This window comes from Prunus mume, linkage group LG5, assembly GCF_029339155.1.
Source record: "Prunus mume cultivar Tortuosa linkage group LG5, ASM2933915v1, whole genome shotgun sequence".
Lineage (NCBI taxonomy): Eukaryota > Viridiplantae > Streptophyta > Magnoliopsida > Rosales > Rosaceae > Prunus > Prunus mume.
This window is the reverse complement of record NC_142702.1, coordinates 29909556-29928502: the sequence shown is the minus strand read 5'-3', so window position 1 is coordinate 29928502 and position 18947 is coordinate 29909556. Positions and strand designations below refer to the sequence as shown.

Here is an 18947-nt window from a genome sequence, read left to right as displayed (position 1 = left end):
ACCGAATTTAACATTACAAAACAAAATCCACCACCTATTCTAGACATCATAGATTTTCCAAAATAAGCAAAATATAAAGATAATTTAGTTAAAACTACAAGTAATTTGAATGCATTCCGCTAAAAAGCGGGAGGCAAAGTAATTGAAGACTGAGCTTAGTGAAAAGAAAAACCTTGGGTTGAAGAAACTATCCCACCAGCCAAAGTCTGGGGCTTTAGGCTCGACTGGAACCAAGCTTAAGTTTTTCTTCAATTTTCCTATCTTTCTTGCTTTTATTTGATTTATTGGGAGACGCCATGAGAGCTCAAATGAGGAATTGCCCACCTCTTTTTTGGCCTTGAACTTGAAGACTTTGATGGGAATTGATTCAGTGAAGCGAGCCAGGCAGAGAGGGAAATATAAAGCGTATAGCCCTTTTCGGCCTTTTTTTTATAATAAAAAATAGTATAGCCGAACGGCTATACTATTAAAATACTATTTAGAAGGTATAGCCGCGCGGATGCATTCTTTAAATATAATATATTTAGAAGGTATAGCCGACCGGCTATACTGGCATTTTTTTTCCTCCCCCCTGATTTTTGTTTATCTGTCATCTCTGTACAACAGCACTTGTAAAGCTCGTATAGCCATTTTTGGGCTTTTTTTGGCTATACTATTTAAATAATATTTAAATGGTATAGTCGCTCAGCTATACTCTTTAAATATTAGTCGCCCGGATAGACTGGCATCTTTCCCCCCACCCCTCTCTTCCTCTTCTGATTTTTGTTTAGCAGGGCTACAAGATCAGCTGGCTGCCTATATTCCATCTGTCATCTCTTTGAAGGAGTGTACAACAGCACCTGAGAAGCATGTGCTTGCAGACGCCACGTCTCATAAACTAGACACGCACCCATGAGTTAATGCAATTATGTTCTTTGCTTCAATGCCATCGTGTATGGTCTTCTAGCCAGAAAGTCTTTTAAAGGAACACAAGAATAATTATTCCTCTTCAGAATCATTGGTTGAGAAGGAATTGGGCGTGGACAAATTAGAGATCTCTAAGAGATTTACAGAGCCCCATCAAGAAGGCAACAAGAGAAGGATTCTAGAAAGACTTGATTCTGATGTACAAAAGTTGAGAAACCTTCAAATAACCGTGGAAGACCTGAAGAGGAATGTGGAGATTACTGAAAAGAGCAAAAAAGGGCGAAGGTATTGAATTTGAAAACGTGAAGTGGCAGCTGGAAGAAGCTGACGAGGCCATCACTAAGTTGTAATATATCTCCACTGTCAATTCTTATATTGTGAAGTAAACAACATACCAAGATGATGCTCGGAAGTTTCTGCTTATCGGGTCTCCACATGACCTTGTTAAGGATTCTCCAAATGCCCTTTAACTGCGAGAATGCCGTTACTGCAAGTGACCTTGCAGTCCCATGCACGGCATCGGAAATGGAAGCTGGGAGGCCATTGCTTTCATAAGGAGTTATGAGCCAGGAAGCAGAGGATAGCCAACCCCACCAACTAAGCATTCTCTAATCTCTACTCCTCCAGATAAAGTTCTAACATTTTCATTCAAACGCTGTCCACCTTCACAGAGCTTGAAAAACCCTGAACACTTTAAAAGTCTAGACACCGTCATGCCCCTAGGCCAACCAGTTACAATGTCAAGAAACCTGAGGTCAACAATTCCCTGCAGCAAGAGCATGCCGTAGTTATCCTCCATGTCACACCAATCGTCTGATGTTTGAACGGTAGGAAGGGTCGTAATGATGTGTGTACCGTCTATGGCTCCACAACAATTGGGCAATCCAAAGGCTTCTTCAAGTTTGGACTTTATTTCTTCCATTCTGTTGGAATCAGGCCACTTGAGATGGTGCTTGGCACAAGTTCTTCCAATGCTTCAATGAATCTCCAAGTCACCTGAGAAACTGTGGACTGGCCTACCCCGAAGGCAGCTCCCACTGATACTTGAGACTCACGGCTATACCCTATTTATATTTAATTTTTAACGAGTATAGCCACTATTTTTAATTATTTTGAGACTCAGGTTAAAGAACCCCAAACAACCTGATTCCTAGTATTAATATTTGAGGCAAATATTCAGAAAGTAATATGATTTGTGTTTATTGATTGTTAGGCGGGCGGATTGTGATGGACATCTACTCTCATCTTTCTTGTAGAATCGGAGCAACTATTGATTATAAATGGAGAAAAGCATGTAATCTGATTCACATATTTCTTTCTTTCCATTTTTTATTCTATATAGTCATGTGTGACCAAAACCATCATTTGCGATATATCTGTGATTGATATTGGAAAATCAACATATCTCTTTGTTTTCCCATCACAATATTCTGTTCCCTGCAAGATAATCAACACTTACGTAAATTTGTCCTGAAGAACAGCTGCTGCAATAAACTCCTGCTAGAAACCTTTGTAAATATAGGAACCAAATGAAAAAGATACCGCACAAATTTTGCCTTACCTCAATAATGAACAGATGATGACCTGGAAGGTTTACACCCCATGCCAATGTACTGGTACAAACCAATACCTATAATTTAATACATATGCCTAATCAGTATATAGAGTAAGAAAATTATATTTTATATTCTCTTTTCCTAATATGTTTTTCAGGAAAGACTATGCTTCCTGAGGTAAAACAGAAATGCCTGAATCTTGTTGTTTGCAAAAAGCTCCTCAACCAGAGATCTATATTTGTCATTCAGACCGGCATGGTGTAATCCAATGCCAAACTGCAAGGTGTGCCTCAAGTTAAAGAACCATATGCTGGGCTTCTTCTGGCATACTAAGAAACTGCGTTGGATCATCCGACATTGCCAACTTCAATAACAGAAAGGCACAAAAAAAAATCGAATCAACGCAGCAGCCAAAACCGAAGAAAAAAAATCCAAGCATGAGTTGAGAGAAAGGCTCAAGACCGAGTATTCGAATTTTGAAGATTGGATTGCGAGTGCAAGCTTCGTGTTCATTTCTCTGTCTCTTCTTTTCACTCGCGCACCACATTCCTGTGCGAGTGCAAGCTTCTTCTCTCTTCATTTGGAAAAAAAAGGACGCCTAGACCTGTTGCCTCCAGGCCGCCTAGAACCGCCCAGGCCGCCTAGACCCGCCTAGGCGCTGCCTAGATCAGCCCAGGCCGCCTAACTCCCTTATAGCATCAGAGTTGTTATCTTTGTGGAGATTTCAATAGCTGAATGACATTTGATAGTTTTCATAGAGAGTCCAGTCCAATCCAATCAACACAATCAGCTGAAACGAAAAGAAAAAAAATCGAAGCTTGAGTGAGAGAGAGAGAGAGAGAGAGAGAGGCTCAAGACAGAGTCTTTAAAGCTTGTAAGCGAAATGGCCGTGTGACTGTGAGTGCAAGCTTCGAGTCTTTAAAGCTTGTAAGCGAAATGGCCGTGTGACTGTGAGTGCAAGCTTCGTGTTCGTTTCGAATGAATTTAAAGGGTATAGCCGAACGGCTATACCTTTAAAATATTCGGATATATTCAAAGAGTGTAGCCGCATGACTATACCTTTAAAATAATATATTTAAATAGTATAGCAGCCCAGCTATACTCTTTAAATATACAATTTTGTCAATGTTATTTTAGGGTTTAGGGCTTAAAATACCACTTTTGCTAATTAGGATAGAGTTATTTCTTCAATTATTTTATTTATACCAGTGATATTGGGGAATGAGAATTTAAATTCTTTCCAATGTCTTCCATTCTAATGATTTCCAGCTATTAGCTTATTAGGCAAGAATAAAAAATGAATTTTATTTATAAAAAATAATACAGTTTAAACCCATAAATACAACAATAAAAAATAGGGATCCACCAACATTTTGGGGATAAAAGAATCTTGAATTTCATAGTATAAAATTGCTTGTGTAAGAATTTACTTTCTAAAATGTATCCATCATAATTATGAACTAAACCCAATGACAACCTTTTTCTCACTTTTGCTATGAGATATATCAGTTGGCATTGTATTCTCTGCATATGAAAAATTGGATACAAAACAGTCTAATGAGACAATGAAGAAAAGAGTTTTGAAATAAATTGAAGGTATCAGAGGTCATATGGCATTGATATATATATATATATGTATATATATATATACAAACTATTCTAAATGAGATTTCAAACATGGTGTTAGATGAGAAGTAGCAAATCATTCTTACATAAACCTCTCTTGTATCTCGCAAGCGTAGGAGATCCAACCTTTCATGAGGACGCCGGTTTGATAAAGATGTAAGCTGCATCCAATCATACATTAATACCGGCAATTACAGCCCACAATATACTCAATTTTAATAAAGAGAAATATAAAGTTATCCAGAAGCAGAAATGCTCAGGATCTTGTAGTGAAGGCATTAGCGCTTCCACGCCGAGGAAAATATAATATAAAGCTTGTAGTGATTCGGTGAAGCTAGCCAGGCAAAGAGGAAAATATAAAGCTTGTATAGCCATTTTTGGCCTTTAAAAAATTACATATAGCCGAACGGCTATGCTATTAAAATAATATTTAAATGGTATAGCCGCATGGCTGTACACTTTAAATGTAATATATTTAGAAGGTATAGCCGATCGGCTATACTAGCATCCCTTTTTTTTCCGTGCCGATTTTTGTTTATCCGTCTCCTTTTTGAATGAGTGTACAACAGCACTTGTAAAGCTCGTGGTGTAGCCATTTTTGGGCTTTTTCCGGCTATACTATTTAAATAATATTTAAATGGTATAACGGCATCTCCCTCACCCCTCTTCCTCTTCATTTTCGTTTAGCAGGCTACAAGATCAGTGGCTGCCTATATTCCATCTGTCATCTCTTTGAAGGATGAGAAGCATGTGCAGATGCCACGTCTCATAAACTAGACACGCACCCATGAGTTAATGCAATTATGTTCTTTGCTTCAATGCCATCGTGTATGGTCTTCTAGCCAAAAAGTCTTTTAAAGGAACACAAGAATAATTATTCCTCTTCGAATCATTGGTTGAGAAGGAATTGGGCGTGGACAAATTAGAGATCTCTAAGAGATTTACTGAGCCCCATCAAGAAGGCAACAAGAGAAGGATTCTAGAAAGACTTGATTCTGATGTACAAAAGTTGAGAAACCTTCAAATAACCGTGGAAGACACAAGAGGAATGTGGAGATTCTGAAAAGAGCAAAAAGGCGAAGGTATTGAATTTGAAAACATGAAGGGGTGGAAGAAGTGACGAGGCCATCACTAAGTTGTTATATATCTCCACTGTCAATTCTTATATTGTGAAGTAAACAACATACCAAGATGATGCTCGGAAGTGTTGGTGTATAAGTGAGTCTGCTGAAATGTAATTAGAATAGGAAGGTTCTATTCTTTAAAAGGCTGCGTTGGATCATAGTCCAAATGTATAGCAGAGAATGTTTTAGCTTATGCCACTTGTCATTATCTCATAGGGTAGTGCATGAATGGCTAAGATTGAGTGATGTAATGAGGAATATTCTATTCCTAACGGTTTTGTCAGAATCACAATATATGCATGTTTTTTGAGCTAATTAAGACAATTCTTCTCCAAGCTCTCTCTCTCAGAAATTCACTACTCATTTTTTCTGAAAATCTCTCTGCATTTCTTTGAATCTTATTATATTTCTGATTGAATTAATATGCAAGATTATGGTCTGCATATACTAACAGGAAGTTTCCGCTTATCGCGTCTCCATATGACTTTGTTAAGGATTCTCCAAGTGCCCTTTAACTGCGAGAATGCCGTTATTGCAAGTGACCTTGCAGCCCCATGCACGACATTGGAAATGGAAGTGGGAGGCCATTGCTTTCATAAGGAGTTATGAGCCAGGGAAGCAGAGGATAGCCAACCCCACCAACTAAGCATTCCCTTATTATATTTAATTACGGTATCGCACGGCTATACTGTATTTTATTTATTTTTAATTTTTAAATCGTATAGCCGGACGGCTATACTATTTTTTATTTTTTTATTTTTTACGATTATAGCCGTTCGGCTATACAAATTTTTATTTTGTTTTAACGACTATATCCTCACGGATATACGTTTTTTAAATATTCAATTTTTAACTAGTATAGCCGCACGGCTATACCTTTAAAAAATATATAAATCTCTAGAGTAAAGCGGTACTGTTAAAATATTTGAAGATATTTAAGTAGTATAGCCGCCCGGCTATACTGTTATTTCTCCAACAACAAAAAAAGGGGCAAAACTGCTAAAATATGAATATAATTTGAATACTTTAGGTTGTTCTTTAGTCTTCTCAATAATGAGGTATATATAGGAGTTTACATATGAGGGTTTTACGAGGAATTAGATATAGTAAAGAGTTAGGAAAGTATCTCATAATTGTACAATGATTTATCACTTATATAAAAAATAGGAAAGTAAATCCTTTAATTAATGAAGGAAGTAAATCTCATTGATTAATTAGGAGACTAACGTCAACAAAAACGTCTCTATCTGTACGTCTCTGGTGCTTCTCTTTAAATGTCAAACAAGAAGAAGCAAAGTCTTAGCCTTCCTCATGCTGTGAGTCTGTGACTGTTGTCTTGGATTCATTGAACTTGTTTGAAATTGAAACCAACCAAGGCAAAAGTGAAGGGACATATACAAAGAACATAGAGAGTAGAGGGAAGCCTCAGCTGTGCAAATTGCAAGCAAGAAAAGAAGAATGGAATTGGAGAGAAGGTGACCACTTTCCATAAACATATGGGGTCCACGCCATCTTTCTTTGATCTCTTCTCTGCACGCATAAAACTAATACCAGTTTTTTTATGTCCCCACTTTGACCAGACAACACACCATGCTGCTGCAGATAGAATTAAATGGTTCCATTTCTCCTTCTCTAACTTCTAACTTGTAAGTTGTAAGTTGTTGTTCATGGGATGGGATCAATTACCTCTTACCTCCATCAGCAACAAAAGGGTATCTGCACTGCAGCCTATCTTATCATCTCAATGAGTTCTGTTAAATCTAGCAGAGCCAGAGAGACTACATCAACTAGTTTAAGATGGACAACTGAGAGAAGGCCAAATCTGGGGGCCAGCTTGCTGGGTTAGGTGTGCTTTGGATCTACTTATTTAAATTACCTATTTTATTGTAAGACAACATCTTCAATAAACTAATCATTAGAGGTGTGCTTTTGTGTCAGCAGGGGATCTTTGTCTTCTGATTTCACTTCTTTTTCCATCTTTCTTTCTCTCCTACATGATAATGACCTTCCCTCAATGGAGACCCCAAAAATGAGATGTTTCTCTTGGGTTCAGTTAAGTCCCACCTAACCTCCTTTATTTAATTATTGTTTTATCACTCTTTTGCCAGTAACTAATTACTTTAAGAGATATTTAGTGATATACTCATTCTTAGCACTAATATTATAAATAAACCTTATACCATTGAATTTCTATAATAAAAAAACCCAAAAAAATGATAGCTGGGCCTTATTGAATTTAATATTGATTATTAAATTACTTTGGTGCCTTATTAAGTGTTTTGGGTATTTTTATGAGATTTTGGGATTGGGCTTGTTTTAAGAAATTGATGGCAGTTTTGTAATTTATAATAAGTTAAAAGCCTCTTTGTTATGTTGTAAATGAGCTTAGGATGTGTTTCTAAAGTTCATTTCATATATTGTATTTTTATAATTTGGGCCCCTATATTTGATATAATAGTGAATCTCCCTTAATTTAAAGGCTAAAACTAGTTGAAGTTGTCTCTCTCTTCATTCCAGAATTGGAACAAACAATTATGTATGCTTCTTTTGACATCACCAAAGCCATAAGGATGATGCATATCTACACTACAAGTCTCTAAAATAAGGTGTACAAAATTTCAACCAAAATTTTCTTTGAATCTGTTGAAGAAGATTTCATTGGCCCATACTATTACCTCCTCCTCAATATCAAACTCATTCTCAAAGTCTAAAGAAGTGTCCAGCCTAGAGTGCTACGCCACTTGTACAGTCAAAATATTTAAATAAATAAAAAAGTTTATAGGCATGTAGTTGCAGAGCAGAAGATGTAAGAATTTTCTATGTCACTTTATTAGACAGTAACATTAGGCTTTTAGTACCAGAAAGAAATCAATAAAGCAGAAAGGCATGGGTGAGCAATGCCAATCCGCCTCCCTCCACTAACCGACCTCTCCCTGCATGCGTGTTGACGACTAATTTATCTTTTCCTTTTCTTTACCCCAACCAAGACCACCAGGAATTATAAATCTCTCATTCCCTCTTCATTTGCCTCCCAATTCTCACTCTCTCAACAACAGAAACACAGTTTTCTATCTCTTCCTTTCATTTCACACGAAACAAACCCCTCATTTCTTATGCCTTTCCTTATTTTATGTCACCTTTCCTCCTCCTCACACACTATACATGTCGCCTTTGCTCCCACCAGCAATAGTTAATATAACTACAAATCCTCTCTCTCTCTCTCTCAGCAAGTTATAGGATCACCTTTTCAGAGCTACACATCTCTCCCAATCGGCTCCATTATCCCAGTACTAGCTAGAACTATAACTATATACACATATATAGCTTGTCTCTAGTTCAGAAGAAAAATGGGCAACTGTTTTGTTCTCTCCAAGCAGGAGAAAGTTTTGAGGGTTGTGAAGACAGATGGGAAAGTTTTAGAATTCAGGGCACCAACTCTTGTTAAGGACATGTTGATGAACTTTTCGGGCTCTGGTGTTAGTGTATCAAAGCAAGCCTTAGAGCTTCTCCCTCCTAATTACAAACTGAAGCTTGGGAAGGTTTACCATATGATTCCTCTTCTGGGTTCCGTTGCAAGTGATGCGAGCAGTGCAGGTATTATTTCATCTGTGGATGTTACAGAAAAGGACAGGGCTGCTACAAGAAGGATTAAGATCGTCATAACAAAGCAACAGCTTCAAGAGCTATTGACAAAGCAAATCTCAGTGCAGGAGGTTCTTTCAGCTTCAGGGCTTGAACAGAAATCATGTTCGTCTAATGATTCTTCAACAAATTGGAAGCCGAAGCTTGAATCCATCCCTGAACTTGAAGGAAGCGAGTAAAGTTACTTTCCAGCGTTTTGTTCATAACCATAACTTACTTTGCCAGATAAGAAGGAGAGGCTCATAGATGCCCCCTGCATGTTATAATTATATACTGTACATTATGGAATTGAATCAACATGTTTTTATCAGTTTAATGCTTTCTTGCGAAACACGTACTGAATGGCCATTAATATTTTTCCAGTCCTGTTTCATCATCATCTTTTGTGCAGTTGTTGTTAGGTAGGTTCTTACTTGGTAATCACTCGGCAGACACAAATCTATATATAATATATGGTTAACAATTAATTAATAAAAAGTGTTGGCGTACTTTCTACACATTTTCTTAAACAATTCAAGTTGAAATCTTAGGTGGTAAGAGAACAAAATCATGCTTTTTGAAAACCAAAAATAATGGTATTTGCTAGCAACAACATAATGGAGGTAGTCAATCAATATAGATTGATCCGAAATCTGATTCAAATCCAATAAAGCACTCTTCTCAAGTGTGATTAACAATCTGGCTTACTGTTTTCCATTTTACATGCTTACTGATGTTGGCTGAGGCAGTCAAAAGGGGTGTTATTTTAATAGAGGCCTTGACCAATACTGGCACAAGCATTGGTGGCCAAAATTTTCATCACTCTGGCAATCAAGTTCTTAAATGCAGAGGCATTTTGGGATGAAGCTGATACTAATTGGGGTTGAGACATATGTACGTATATATAATTGGGGTTTATTATTTATATTTTGTTAGAAACAACTTTGTACATTGCAAGAAAGCACAATGAAAGCGACCAAAACAACACACAAAACAAAAAGCCACAAAACCTAGAGCAGAATACGAACAGAGAAGGCTTGCTTTCACTGGATCGCAACATCAATGACCTTGCGTTCAACTTTAGTTTTGGGAATGGATATGTAAAGAACACCATTCTTAAGCTCTGCCTTTATGTTGTCCTTCTCACAATTATCAGGAAGCTGAAGGCGGGTATTATAGGAGCTAAAGCTCCTGCTCGACCATGAATCATCACCACTTTCTTCCTTTTTGTGCTCTCCCTTTATAACAAGAACATCATCTTCTACAGCCACCTTGACATCCTCCTTGGAGAGGCCGGGCATGTCAAACCTCATTTTGATCTCATGTTCATCATCTTTGATGTCCCAAGGTGCACGTACTTCCCCTGATGCTCTGTTTCTGCCTGGAAATGTCACAGTGTCCTCCAGGAGCCTGTCCACCGTGTCCAGCATTTGGCGCATGGTCCTCACTGGGGAGATGGGATCCAATAAACCTGAAAACAAATTGAAACTCATTTTTAAGCAAACAAGTTTGATGGTGCTTTTTAAAGAAACAAAGAAACCACTAAATAAACATTAAGAACCTCCTGTCTAATTTTCCTCTGTTTCCTCTGTTCAAACAGGTCAGAATTCAAGTAAAGAACAACTTACGAGAGATTGTGACACTTACCAAAAGGTGAAATGTCGCCAGCCAACCTCCTTGGCCTCCTCTCGACTTCAGTTCCTTGGTTGCCCTGATTGACTTGCACGTCCAGCTTGCCATCTCCACCAGCCTGAGCTCTCACCACGGGCAGCCTATGCAACAGCGAAGGAAAGGTGGCTGAGCACGGCGCAGTGACATATGTTTTGATTGAAGACCTAGCCTTGGTTGATAGCAAAGGTGATGAAGATGACAAAGCCAAAGTTGAAGACATAGTGATTGCTATAAGCTAATACAGAAAGAAAATATACGAAATTAGAGTTGTTGCAAAGTGGCTCTACACTCTACAGTGAGCTTCTCCTTCTTTTGCCAATTAGAACTTTGGGATTGCTTGGATGAGCCAGGCAGGGACCAATTATGCAATATATAGGTTAACTTGTAGGATTCTGGAAAGGAAGCTTGAAGAAGGGTCTTGAACGTTTGAGACTGAAACTTCGGGACCCAACGACACCTGTAAATTTTACATTTTTCTCCTGCTTTCCGGAAAGATCCATGTCATGACATGCATCTTGATATTGTCATGTTATGCCATAGAAATGTGATTTTGTAATTAGACCCTTGTGCTTTAAAGATATTTTCAGACAACCCCTTGTCCTGTATACTGCTGTGCTGTGTTCTTATCCAGTACAAGGTTTTGATATTATCTTCTCCCCAAATCCATCTCTGTCTCTTTCCTCTATCTCTTCAGTCCGAGAAAATGAAAACTAGAAGATTATGAAATTATTATGTATGTAGGGGCTATTTGTTTGCCAAAGTTAATTTGACATTAGAACCCCATTTAACCATAACGTAATCATTCACGGGCTAGCAAGCAATAGGAGCTATTCTGAGTCATTTGACCACGACCTGCGGACAATTTGGGGCCCACATAAGTGGTGTGGCAGAGTATTTAATTTTTGTTTTTGTTTTTCTTGTGTGGTATACGGCATACCAAAGTGAGATGTCAGTGGTCATGCTTTGTTGTTTCTCCTTGTTAATTGCTTATGGCGGACTTTTCTGAAGCAACTGCTTTCAAATATTCACCTACCTTTAAACACACAGAAAGAAAGAAAGAAACAGAGAATTCAGAGAATCCGAGAAAGTTTGACTGTTGTACTGAAATGCACTATTTCTAACTTTGTACATAAATACAAAGACTCATCCCAGACTGCATCTTTTAGTTTTTAGTAATGACTCAAATGAAACTGTTTTGCTTAGGGATTATGATTATATGATTTCAATGCCTAAAAGCTTACGCCTCGCATAGCGTTACTAAAAACCCCTCGCCTATACGCCTCGCCTTGAAAACATTGCATCTTACTACTGTGCTAACTTTTAATGTTACTCTTTTCTTTTGCAGCTCTCTCCCTTTTTTTTCTTCTTTTTTTCTTTTTTAATACAAGACAAATAAAGCAAAAGCAAAAGCTAAGCCCTCCTCCCCATCTTTGCCTCAGCTTTCAGCATTCTCGAGAGTATTTAGTCTGACACAGTGCTCCATTAATATCCTCATGCCACAAGAAAACAGCATTTCCTTTAGCATTATATACTGCAAATGTTAACGTTATATGTCCACACATACAGTGAAAGGCCTGCCAGGCTGCTCCTAAATGCATGTTAACGTTATTTGTTGTTTAGCATTAATTCAAAACATACCAACTACTCAAACAAGAAGCTCCTATATCCCAAAGAAATCCCCACGCTTCTTCATATAATAGGATCAGTTGGTTTTACCATTATTGTAGTTTTTGAGTTTTTACCAGTCAACATTTTCATGGGGAAGATTGGAGGGGGCTCGTGGTTGACTGCGGTCAAAAGGGCTTTCAGGTCTCCTACCAAGACTGAGAGAAGCAACACCAGAAGGAGAGAAGAACTACACGAGCAAGAGGATCATGAAGAAAAGGTACAAACTTTGCTACAAGGCTTTGTATAGACAGATTTATTACGGCATGTTTGTTAACTTCGCTATGGCTATCTCTGTGTTTCTTGTTGACCAAATTATTGAAATCTGTAAATGAAGTACTTGTTCACCAAATTATTGAAAGTCGGTTTTTGCGTATGTTTTTGCAGAAGAGAGGAAAACGCAGATGGATTTTTAGGAAGCCTGTGAGTCAGGAAACAGTTATACATGTACAACACAGTGAAGCAAGAAGCTTAAGTCCTACCACCTCTGCTGATGCCAGAGCCACCACTCAAACTGCAACTATGGCAGCTCAACATGAGGCTTCTGCTGATGCTCTTGCCATGGCCGTGCCCACGACAGCAGTTGCCACAGTGCAAGCTGTTCGTTTAACTAAGTCTAATTGCAGGCCTTCCATTTTCGTTAGAGACTATGCTGCCATTGTTATTCAGACTGCCTTCAGAGGATATCTGGTAATTGATAAACTTTAACTAGCCCATGCCATGTATATATAACATAATTGCTCCATTGATGGATTTTGGTAAATGTTTAAGGCGAGAAGAGCTCTTCGGGCGCTCAAGGGGCTGGTGAAGCTTCAAGCACTGGTGAGAGGTCACAATGTCAGAAAGAGGGCAAAGATGACTCTACAATGCATGCAAGCTCTGGTTCGAGTGCAAGCTCGGGTTCTTGACCAACGTACAAAGAGGCTTTCATATGAAGGCAGTGCAGATTCCATTTTTAGTGATCCCAATAGCTTATGGGGATCACATTTCTCAGACAGGAGGGAGTCCATTGTAAGATATAATTAATTTATCCAATATGGTTTTAAGTCATTATTTTTTTAGGAGTTAAAAGCTTCATCTGTGATCTCTGTTTACTTGATTGTGTATTAATGCAGTCAAAAGATGAAGAAAGCGGCACCGTAGATGGTCTGATCCATTGGGATGATGTCCACCCAAAGACATTAGAGCAAATTCAGGCCATGCTACACAAAACAAAACAAGCTGCCTTGAAACGTGAAAGAAGTACCATTTCTTGTGCCTTCTCTAACCAGGTCTTGATCATCTGCCACATGTTCTGTCTTTTTAGTTTCTGTAACATCGCTGCATATTCTTTAACTTCTGCAATTAGAGCTCATAATTTCTAACTTTTATTTTGTGCATGGTTTCATAAAAAATAAAAAGAAATGGAAAACCGGCAGTGGTGACCAAGATGTTAACGTTGGTCATGAGCATGAGGAGCTAGAAGAGAAATTTAATTTGCTTGATGGGTGGACAAGAAGAAAGCAATGTGAGAATTTTGCAGGCAGAGCTTCATGTGATCAGCAAAGAGACCCCATCAAAACCGTTGAAATGGACACTTCTCGACCTTACTCTTATTCAAGTACCCCCAATTCCAAAAGAGCAGATCATCAATATAATTTTCAGAGCCAGCTGCACTACCACCAACAACAACAAAGAGTGCCTCTGACTCCTCAGTCATATGATCCAGTTGCCTCTGCTTTACATCTAGGCCAGACAAGTCCCTCCCTCCAATCACAGATCACACCATTTGCATCTATCCCAAGCAATCTTCAAGTGCACTCAGCTAGTCCTCGTTGCAGTGTTAGAGTTAGAGGAGATCAGAGGAACCATCCAACGCCTCCGCATACACCCAACTTCAACTTAGGCTCCACTAATTACAACAATGGGTTTGTGGGAGTGATGAGTGGTTCTGAAGTGCCAAACTACATGGCTGCCACAGCATCAGCCAAGGCTCGGCTTCGGTCACAGAGCGCACCAAGGCAAAGGCATTCAACGCATGACAGAGAGAAGCCAGGGTCTGCAAGAAAACGCTTATCGTTCCCAGTTCCTGACAATGGCACTTCAGATTCTAACTTGAAGAGCCCAAGGTATAACAACAACATGAACGGAGGCCATGCTGTTCGACTGGAGCATAGGGCTAGTATGTCTTCTTGTTTTACAGATGGCGAGACATCTCCAACTTCTAGTGGTGATCTCAAAAGGTACTGGTTGAGGTAAGAACCACATGCAATGACGGTAATGATAATATGATTAGGTGAGTGATTAAAGGAACAACTAACTAACTTTTAATTTACTGGATCTTGTTTAATTAGTCTTTCAATCCAATAAAGTTATCTTCTGTTGAGTTTCAACTGTCACATTGTTGGTGACGTAGACATTTCTTCAGCATAGTACTAAAATGCATATGGCCCAAGATAGCACAGATTTGAAAGATCCATGCAATTTTCACAGCGTCAAGTGGCATTCAACTTTGGGGAAGGTGCCTTGGCGTTGACTAGTTTAGCAAGTGTAATTACTCAAACTGAGACTAAACCCTGAGTTAACAGGCATCAATCAAATTGTATGGGCTAACAGGGCATGGCTGATGCGAAACAATGCTATTACTGTTGCAACTAAGTTTTTCTCCCTCTATATTGCGACTTGTGACAAATCTGGGCCTAGCAGAAGCTAAGTGGGCCAATTGGAAGACAAACTCAGTCTGGTCAGAGAGAGCGGAGAGCATATCAATCAGTTTAAAATAAATCCAAGGGATAGGTGCAGACAAGCCGGATATTGAACGATGAGATCATTTCTTACAATGTTTCTGCTAATAATAGGACTAACAAAAAGTATCAGCAGCATCAGCAGTGACTTATAGCTATGGAACCAGTTAGAATAATAGCAAACAGCTTCTTACTTTAACCAGCTATAAGCCAAAGATATTTCTCCTACAACCCGGAGATGGTTATTGCAACGTGTCATGAATCATGATCACACCATCTCCTACAACCCGGAGATGGTAAAAACAAAGGATTATATTAATTGTTATGAATAAACCCACACAAACCAAGATCGCCTTCTAAATATACATTCTACCATAATGGACATTCTAAATTTACTCATAATATTTAACATGGTTGGATTATACAGCAAGCCCCTTGAATGGTATAAGAATGAAGGAATCTTATACCTGAGTTCTGAAATATTCGAATATGATTTGTCAAAGATTGAGGAACACAAGTACAAATGTTTTGAGGCAAATTATGGATGGGCCAAAAAGTATATAATCAATTTGATGGTAAGCTTATCATTAGTAGAAGAATCTTGCATAAACAGTGGAACCCTGTTGGGGAAAGAAAGCAGTCTACAAGTCGACGCAGATATTTCTTCCGACATAGATCCAGACACACACAGAGCCCCACCTCATAGGCTTAGTATACGCAAAATATTAAAGTGATCCACCACTAGCAAAAAAGTGAACAAAGGTTCTTCAATAAAAACGATAGAATACAGTAAAGCTTGGAAAATTAAGAGAAATCTTGTCACCGAGTTCAGAACTCACTTGGAGAATCACAACTAAACTACCCAAGTTCATCTTCTGTAGTCGAAGAACCAGCCAAAACAACTACCAAACCAAACCAAAAGAACATGGTTTTCGTGTAACAAGGAAAAATTGATTATGCTTTGTTCTGATTCAACCACAGAGAAACAATCTCTGGCTGCTTAGCCCTTGAACTTGCCAGGGTTGGGCTGCTATTACCACTACTATCAGACAGTGAAGCAAACGTCTTCTGAAGAACCCCAGATGGTGATGACACCGTTGTCGCCAATGGGCTACCCAATTCTCCATTGGCAGTAGCAGCTGTGATAGGAGACGATGGATTTGATGCTGCGCTGGTCGTGGGTTTTAGGACCTCAGCTAATGGCCCGCCTGGTGCCGAAGCAACCCATGAAGCAGGGCTGAGCCATGTTGAAAGCCCTGGCTTCATACCATTTCCATTGTTTCCTAAGCTCATTTGCGTCTGACCCATTTCCTCATTGATGGAGTTATAACCTCCCATTGACAGTGTTAGGGAAGAAGGTGAGAGCTGCCCACTTGATGGAGCAGAGCTATTGTCTTTGTTGCTAATAGAGTTGGCCATGGTGTCTTCATCTATCATTGTTTTGGACCACGCGTCAATGAAACATCTTGGGGTTTCTTCCAACAGAGGATTATCTAAAGAAACCACATCTGGATTGAGAAACATATTGCACTCGTTGTCTGGTTGATCCTCTCCGCCGGCGTTGAAATTTGTGTACGAATTCAAATTCAAGAAACACTCTTCTTCAGAACGTCGGGTGAAAATACAGGAATTAGCATCAAAGAAGGGGATCTTGGAGTTTAGCTCTGTTTTGCTCTGCATCAGATGCTGCCATTGTGGATCAGAAGTGGCCATTTGAACAGGTTCTCCTTTCATCATCAGCCAATCTAAGCTCCTGGAATGATATATACAAATACAAAATTATGAAAATGAAACACCCACAAATATAAATCGTGATAAATTGGAAGTACCACCATTTCCAACCAAAAAAAGAACAAAACTTGTACATATGTTTGCGAATATCTGGTTCTTTGCTTTCGCAAGTTTGAGTCCTACTAATTTATCAAAGACTACTAGTACTATTATTCCAAACACCTCCTTTCCTTTTCTTTCCCTCGCGTTCAGTCCAAACCAAACCTCAAAAAGGAAAAACAAAAACAAAAAGATATGATTGAAGAATGAAATTGAAAACCTATCACCTACCTAGGCTCTCTGCCTGATGAAGCAGAGTTCATAGAATCAAAAGTTGCAGCCTTGACAGTGTCCCTATTCAGAAACATAGGAGACTGATGGTATGGTTGCAGAGTAGATTCAATAAACTGAGTCTGGCAAACATTCTTGTTGATGGATGTGGTGTTAGAAATTGACACAGTTGCCGGGGACATGGTAGGAGGAGCTTGATTGATGTCATGGCGAACCCTCTTGGTTGTGGTGTTGGCATGAACTTCCACATGCTTTCTTGAACGGGGACGGCCTCTGTGCATATGGCGCTCACAGTACTTCTGGTCAGGCGCCACATCTCTTGAACACCTCCATTTCTTTCCATCTGTTCTCTTGCACCTCCCTGGCTCTGGATCTGTACTGTTTGATAGCCTAAGATTGAAACCGCTACTCACTGCGTGCCAACCAAAACAGAGCAAAATACAAAGATGGTTACTTTAAAGGAAGACGTGATGAGTAAAACCCAACACATAAACTAGAACAGAGAGCTGAAAACCAATCAAACTATTATTAGCTAGAAAGAAACAGAGACTTTTGGGTGGGAGTTAATTTGATGAAAACAAATTGAGAGCAAAAACAGAGAGAAAGGTGATTACAGGGTGATTGAGAAATAGTTGGGCTTGAGGGAGCTCTGGTAATTGGGAAGAGGAGATCACGAGGCACAGGGAGAGATGCAACCATATACTTGTATATCATGGCTTGTCTCTCAAGCTCTTTCCACTGTGTATTTGTAAAAGGAAAGCCCAAAGATGTCGTCATCCCTCCTGCTATACATAATACATGTATATTATCAAACATATGTGGCTCGGACGAAAGAAACAACCTTTATTCTCTTTTCATAATTAAAGATTCAATCTTTCAAAGGACAGAGAGACAGAGAGACAGAGAGACAGAGAGAAAAAAAGAGAAACATTGGTTTGTTGTATGAACTAATCTTATATAAGAAGAGAGAAAGAAAGAAATGTTTGGACTTTGCATTTTGACTTGATAAGAGAAGAGTTACAAACCTGGGGACCTGAAGGCGGTATGATGAGCAGAAATAGGAGTGTTCGTTGTTCTGTTTGAAATGTCAAAAGGCTGCAAACCTCTTAAAACTTGACCGCCACTAGAAGAAGAACCAGCTGCAGCAGCAACGACGACATCGTATACACTATTATTATTAGGATAGTTATCAGTCACAGGGGGTCTGTTACATGTGGGACCATCAGCTTCACCTCTTTCTGATGATGAAAATGGACGACGGTGATTATCATGATGAACCATCATCATCATCTTCTTACCAGGCAAGGCAAATGATTCTGTACGTTGCAGTTTGCTCACAAACTCAAACCAAGGTCCTATTTTCTTCGGTCTCCTTGTCTGTGACGCCAAAAGCTTTGTTCACTCCAAAAAAAATATAAAAGAAAACCAGTTGCCTTATTTGGGAAACGACCTTTCCATGAATATCAAACATAAAAAAATGGAAGCTCTTGACCAAAAACTCTAGAGACCAACTTTTTGGTTATGCTTCCAGGAAAAGCCTTATGCTTGTCTAATGCTTTCTTATGGGGATTTTTCAGAGACACTGACCACATCATCAAGTCTCAAGATATAGAATACAACAATAGACCCATATCGTATTATCTTATCTTTCTCTTTCTCTCTCTCTCTTTTTCTTTCTCTTTGGATGTCTCTTATATTTTAATGAAATGAAATGAAGTCTTATCTCTGACGGTGATACTAGTATTACGTGGGATTTATGATTTGATTAATGGGTTGCCGCCATTCTCGGCCTCTGCTTTGCTTCCATGCTTCCAACATTCGCACACCATGCTTGCTACTTGACAAATACACGCATCTTCTTTTCTCTCTCTCTCTCATCATTATTGTGGCATCTATCGTTTTCTGGATGTAAGGCTAAAACCAGTACAAATCCGCCCTTTTCTTTTTCTTTCCAATTCTTATGAATTGGCCACTTTATTAGCAAACCCTCTTCC

At 38.9% G+C, this 18947-nt stretch overlaps 4 protein-coding genes and 1 pseudogene across 5 annotated transcripts; 2 read left to right on the top strand and 3 right to left on the bottom strand.

Annotated features, from left to right (window-relative positions):
• Window positions 1-1163: 1163 nt before the first annotated feature.
• Window positions 1164-2820, bottom strand: LOC148917539 (protein ANTAGONIST OF LIKE HETEROCHROMATIN PROTEIN 1 pseudogene; annotated as a pseudogene).
• A 5082-nt stretch (window positions 2821-7902) lies between these two features.
• On the top strand, window positions 7903-9170 carry LOC103333575 (uncharacterized). Its single transcript, XM_008236434.2, has one exon. It carries the CDS (start codon window positions 8560-8562, stop codon window positions 9031-9033), a length of 474 nt encoding a protein of 157 aa, XP_008234656.2. The 5' UTR covers window positions 7903-8559; the 3' UTR covers window positions 9034-9170.
• A 562-nt stretch (window positions 9171-9732) lies between these two features.
• Window positions 9733-10907, bottom strand: HSP21 (heat shock protein 21). The gene is made up of 2 exons (XM_008236435.3): window positions 10481-10907; window positions 9733-10304 (listed from the first exon to the last, which is right to left on the bottom strand). The coding sequence occupies exons 1-2, from the start codon at window positions 10722-10724 to the stop codon at window positions 9877-9879; spliced, it is 672 nt and encodes a 223-aa protein (XP_008234657.2). The 5' UTR covers window positions 10725-10907; the 3' UTR covers window positions 9733-9876.
• A 1152-nt stretch (window positions 10908-12059) lies between these two features.
• LOC103333577 (protein IQ-DOMAIN 18-like) lies at window positions 12060-14547 on the top strand. Its single transcript, XM_008236436.2, has 5 exons — window positions 12060-12389; window positions 12557-12859; window positions 12941-13180; window positions 13285-13440; window positions 13571-14547. The coding sequence occupies exons 1-5, from the start codon at window positions 12261-12263 to the stop codon at window positions 14405-14407; spliced, it is 1665 nt and encodes a 554-aa protein (XP_008234658.2). The 5' UTR covers window positions 12060-12260; the 3' UTR covers window positions 14408-14547.
• Window positions 14548-15645: 1098 nt separating this feature from the next.
• On the bottom strand, window positions 15646-18646 carry GRF7 (growth-regulating factor 7). Of its 2 annotated transcripts, none has more exons than XM_008236438.2 (4): window positions 17979-18646; window positions 17568-17735; window positions 16954-17365; window positions 15646-16645 (listed from the first exon to the last, which is right to left on the bottom strand). In XM_008236438.2, the coding sequence occupies exons 1-4, from the start codon at window positions 18241-18243 to the stop codon at window positions 15847-15849; spliced, it is 1644 nt and encodes a 547-aa protein (XP_008234660.2). In that variant the 5' UTR covers window positions 18244-18646; the 3' UTR covers window positions 15646-15846. The 2 variants fall into 2 exon arrangements, with proteins under 2 accessions (XP_008234660.2, XP_008234659.2); XM_008236437.3 differs by having other exon boundaries at window positions 17568-17738; window positions 17979-18640.
• Window positions 18647-18947: the final 301 nt, after the last annotated feature.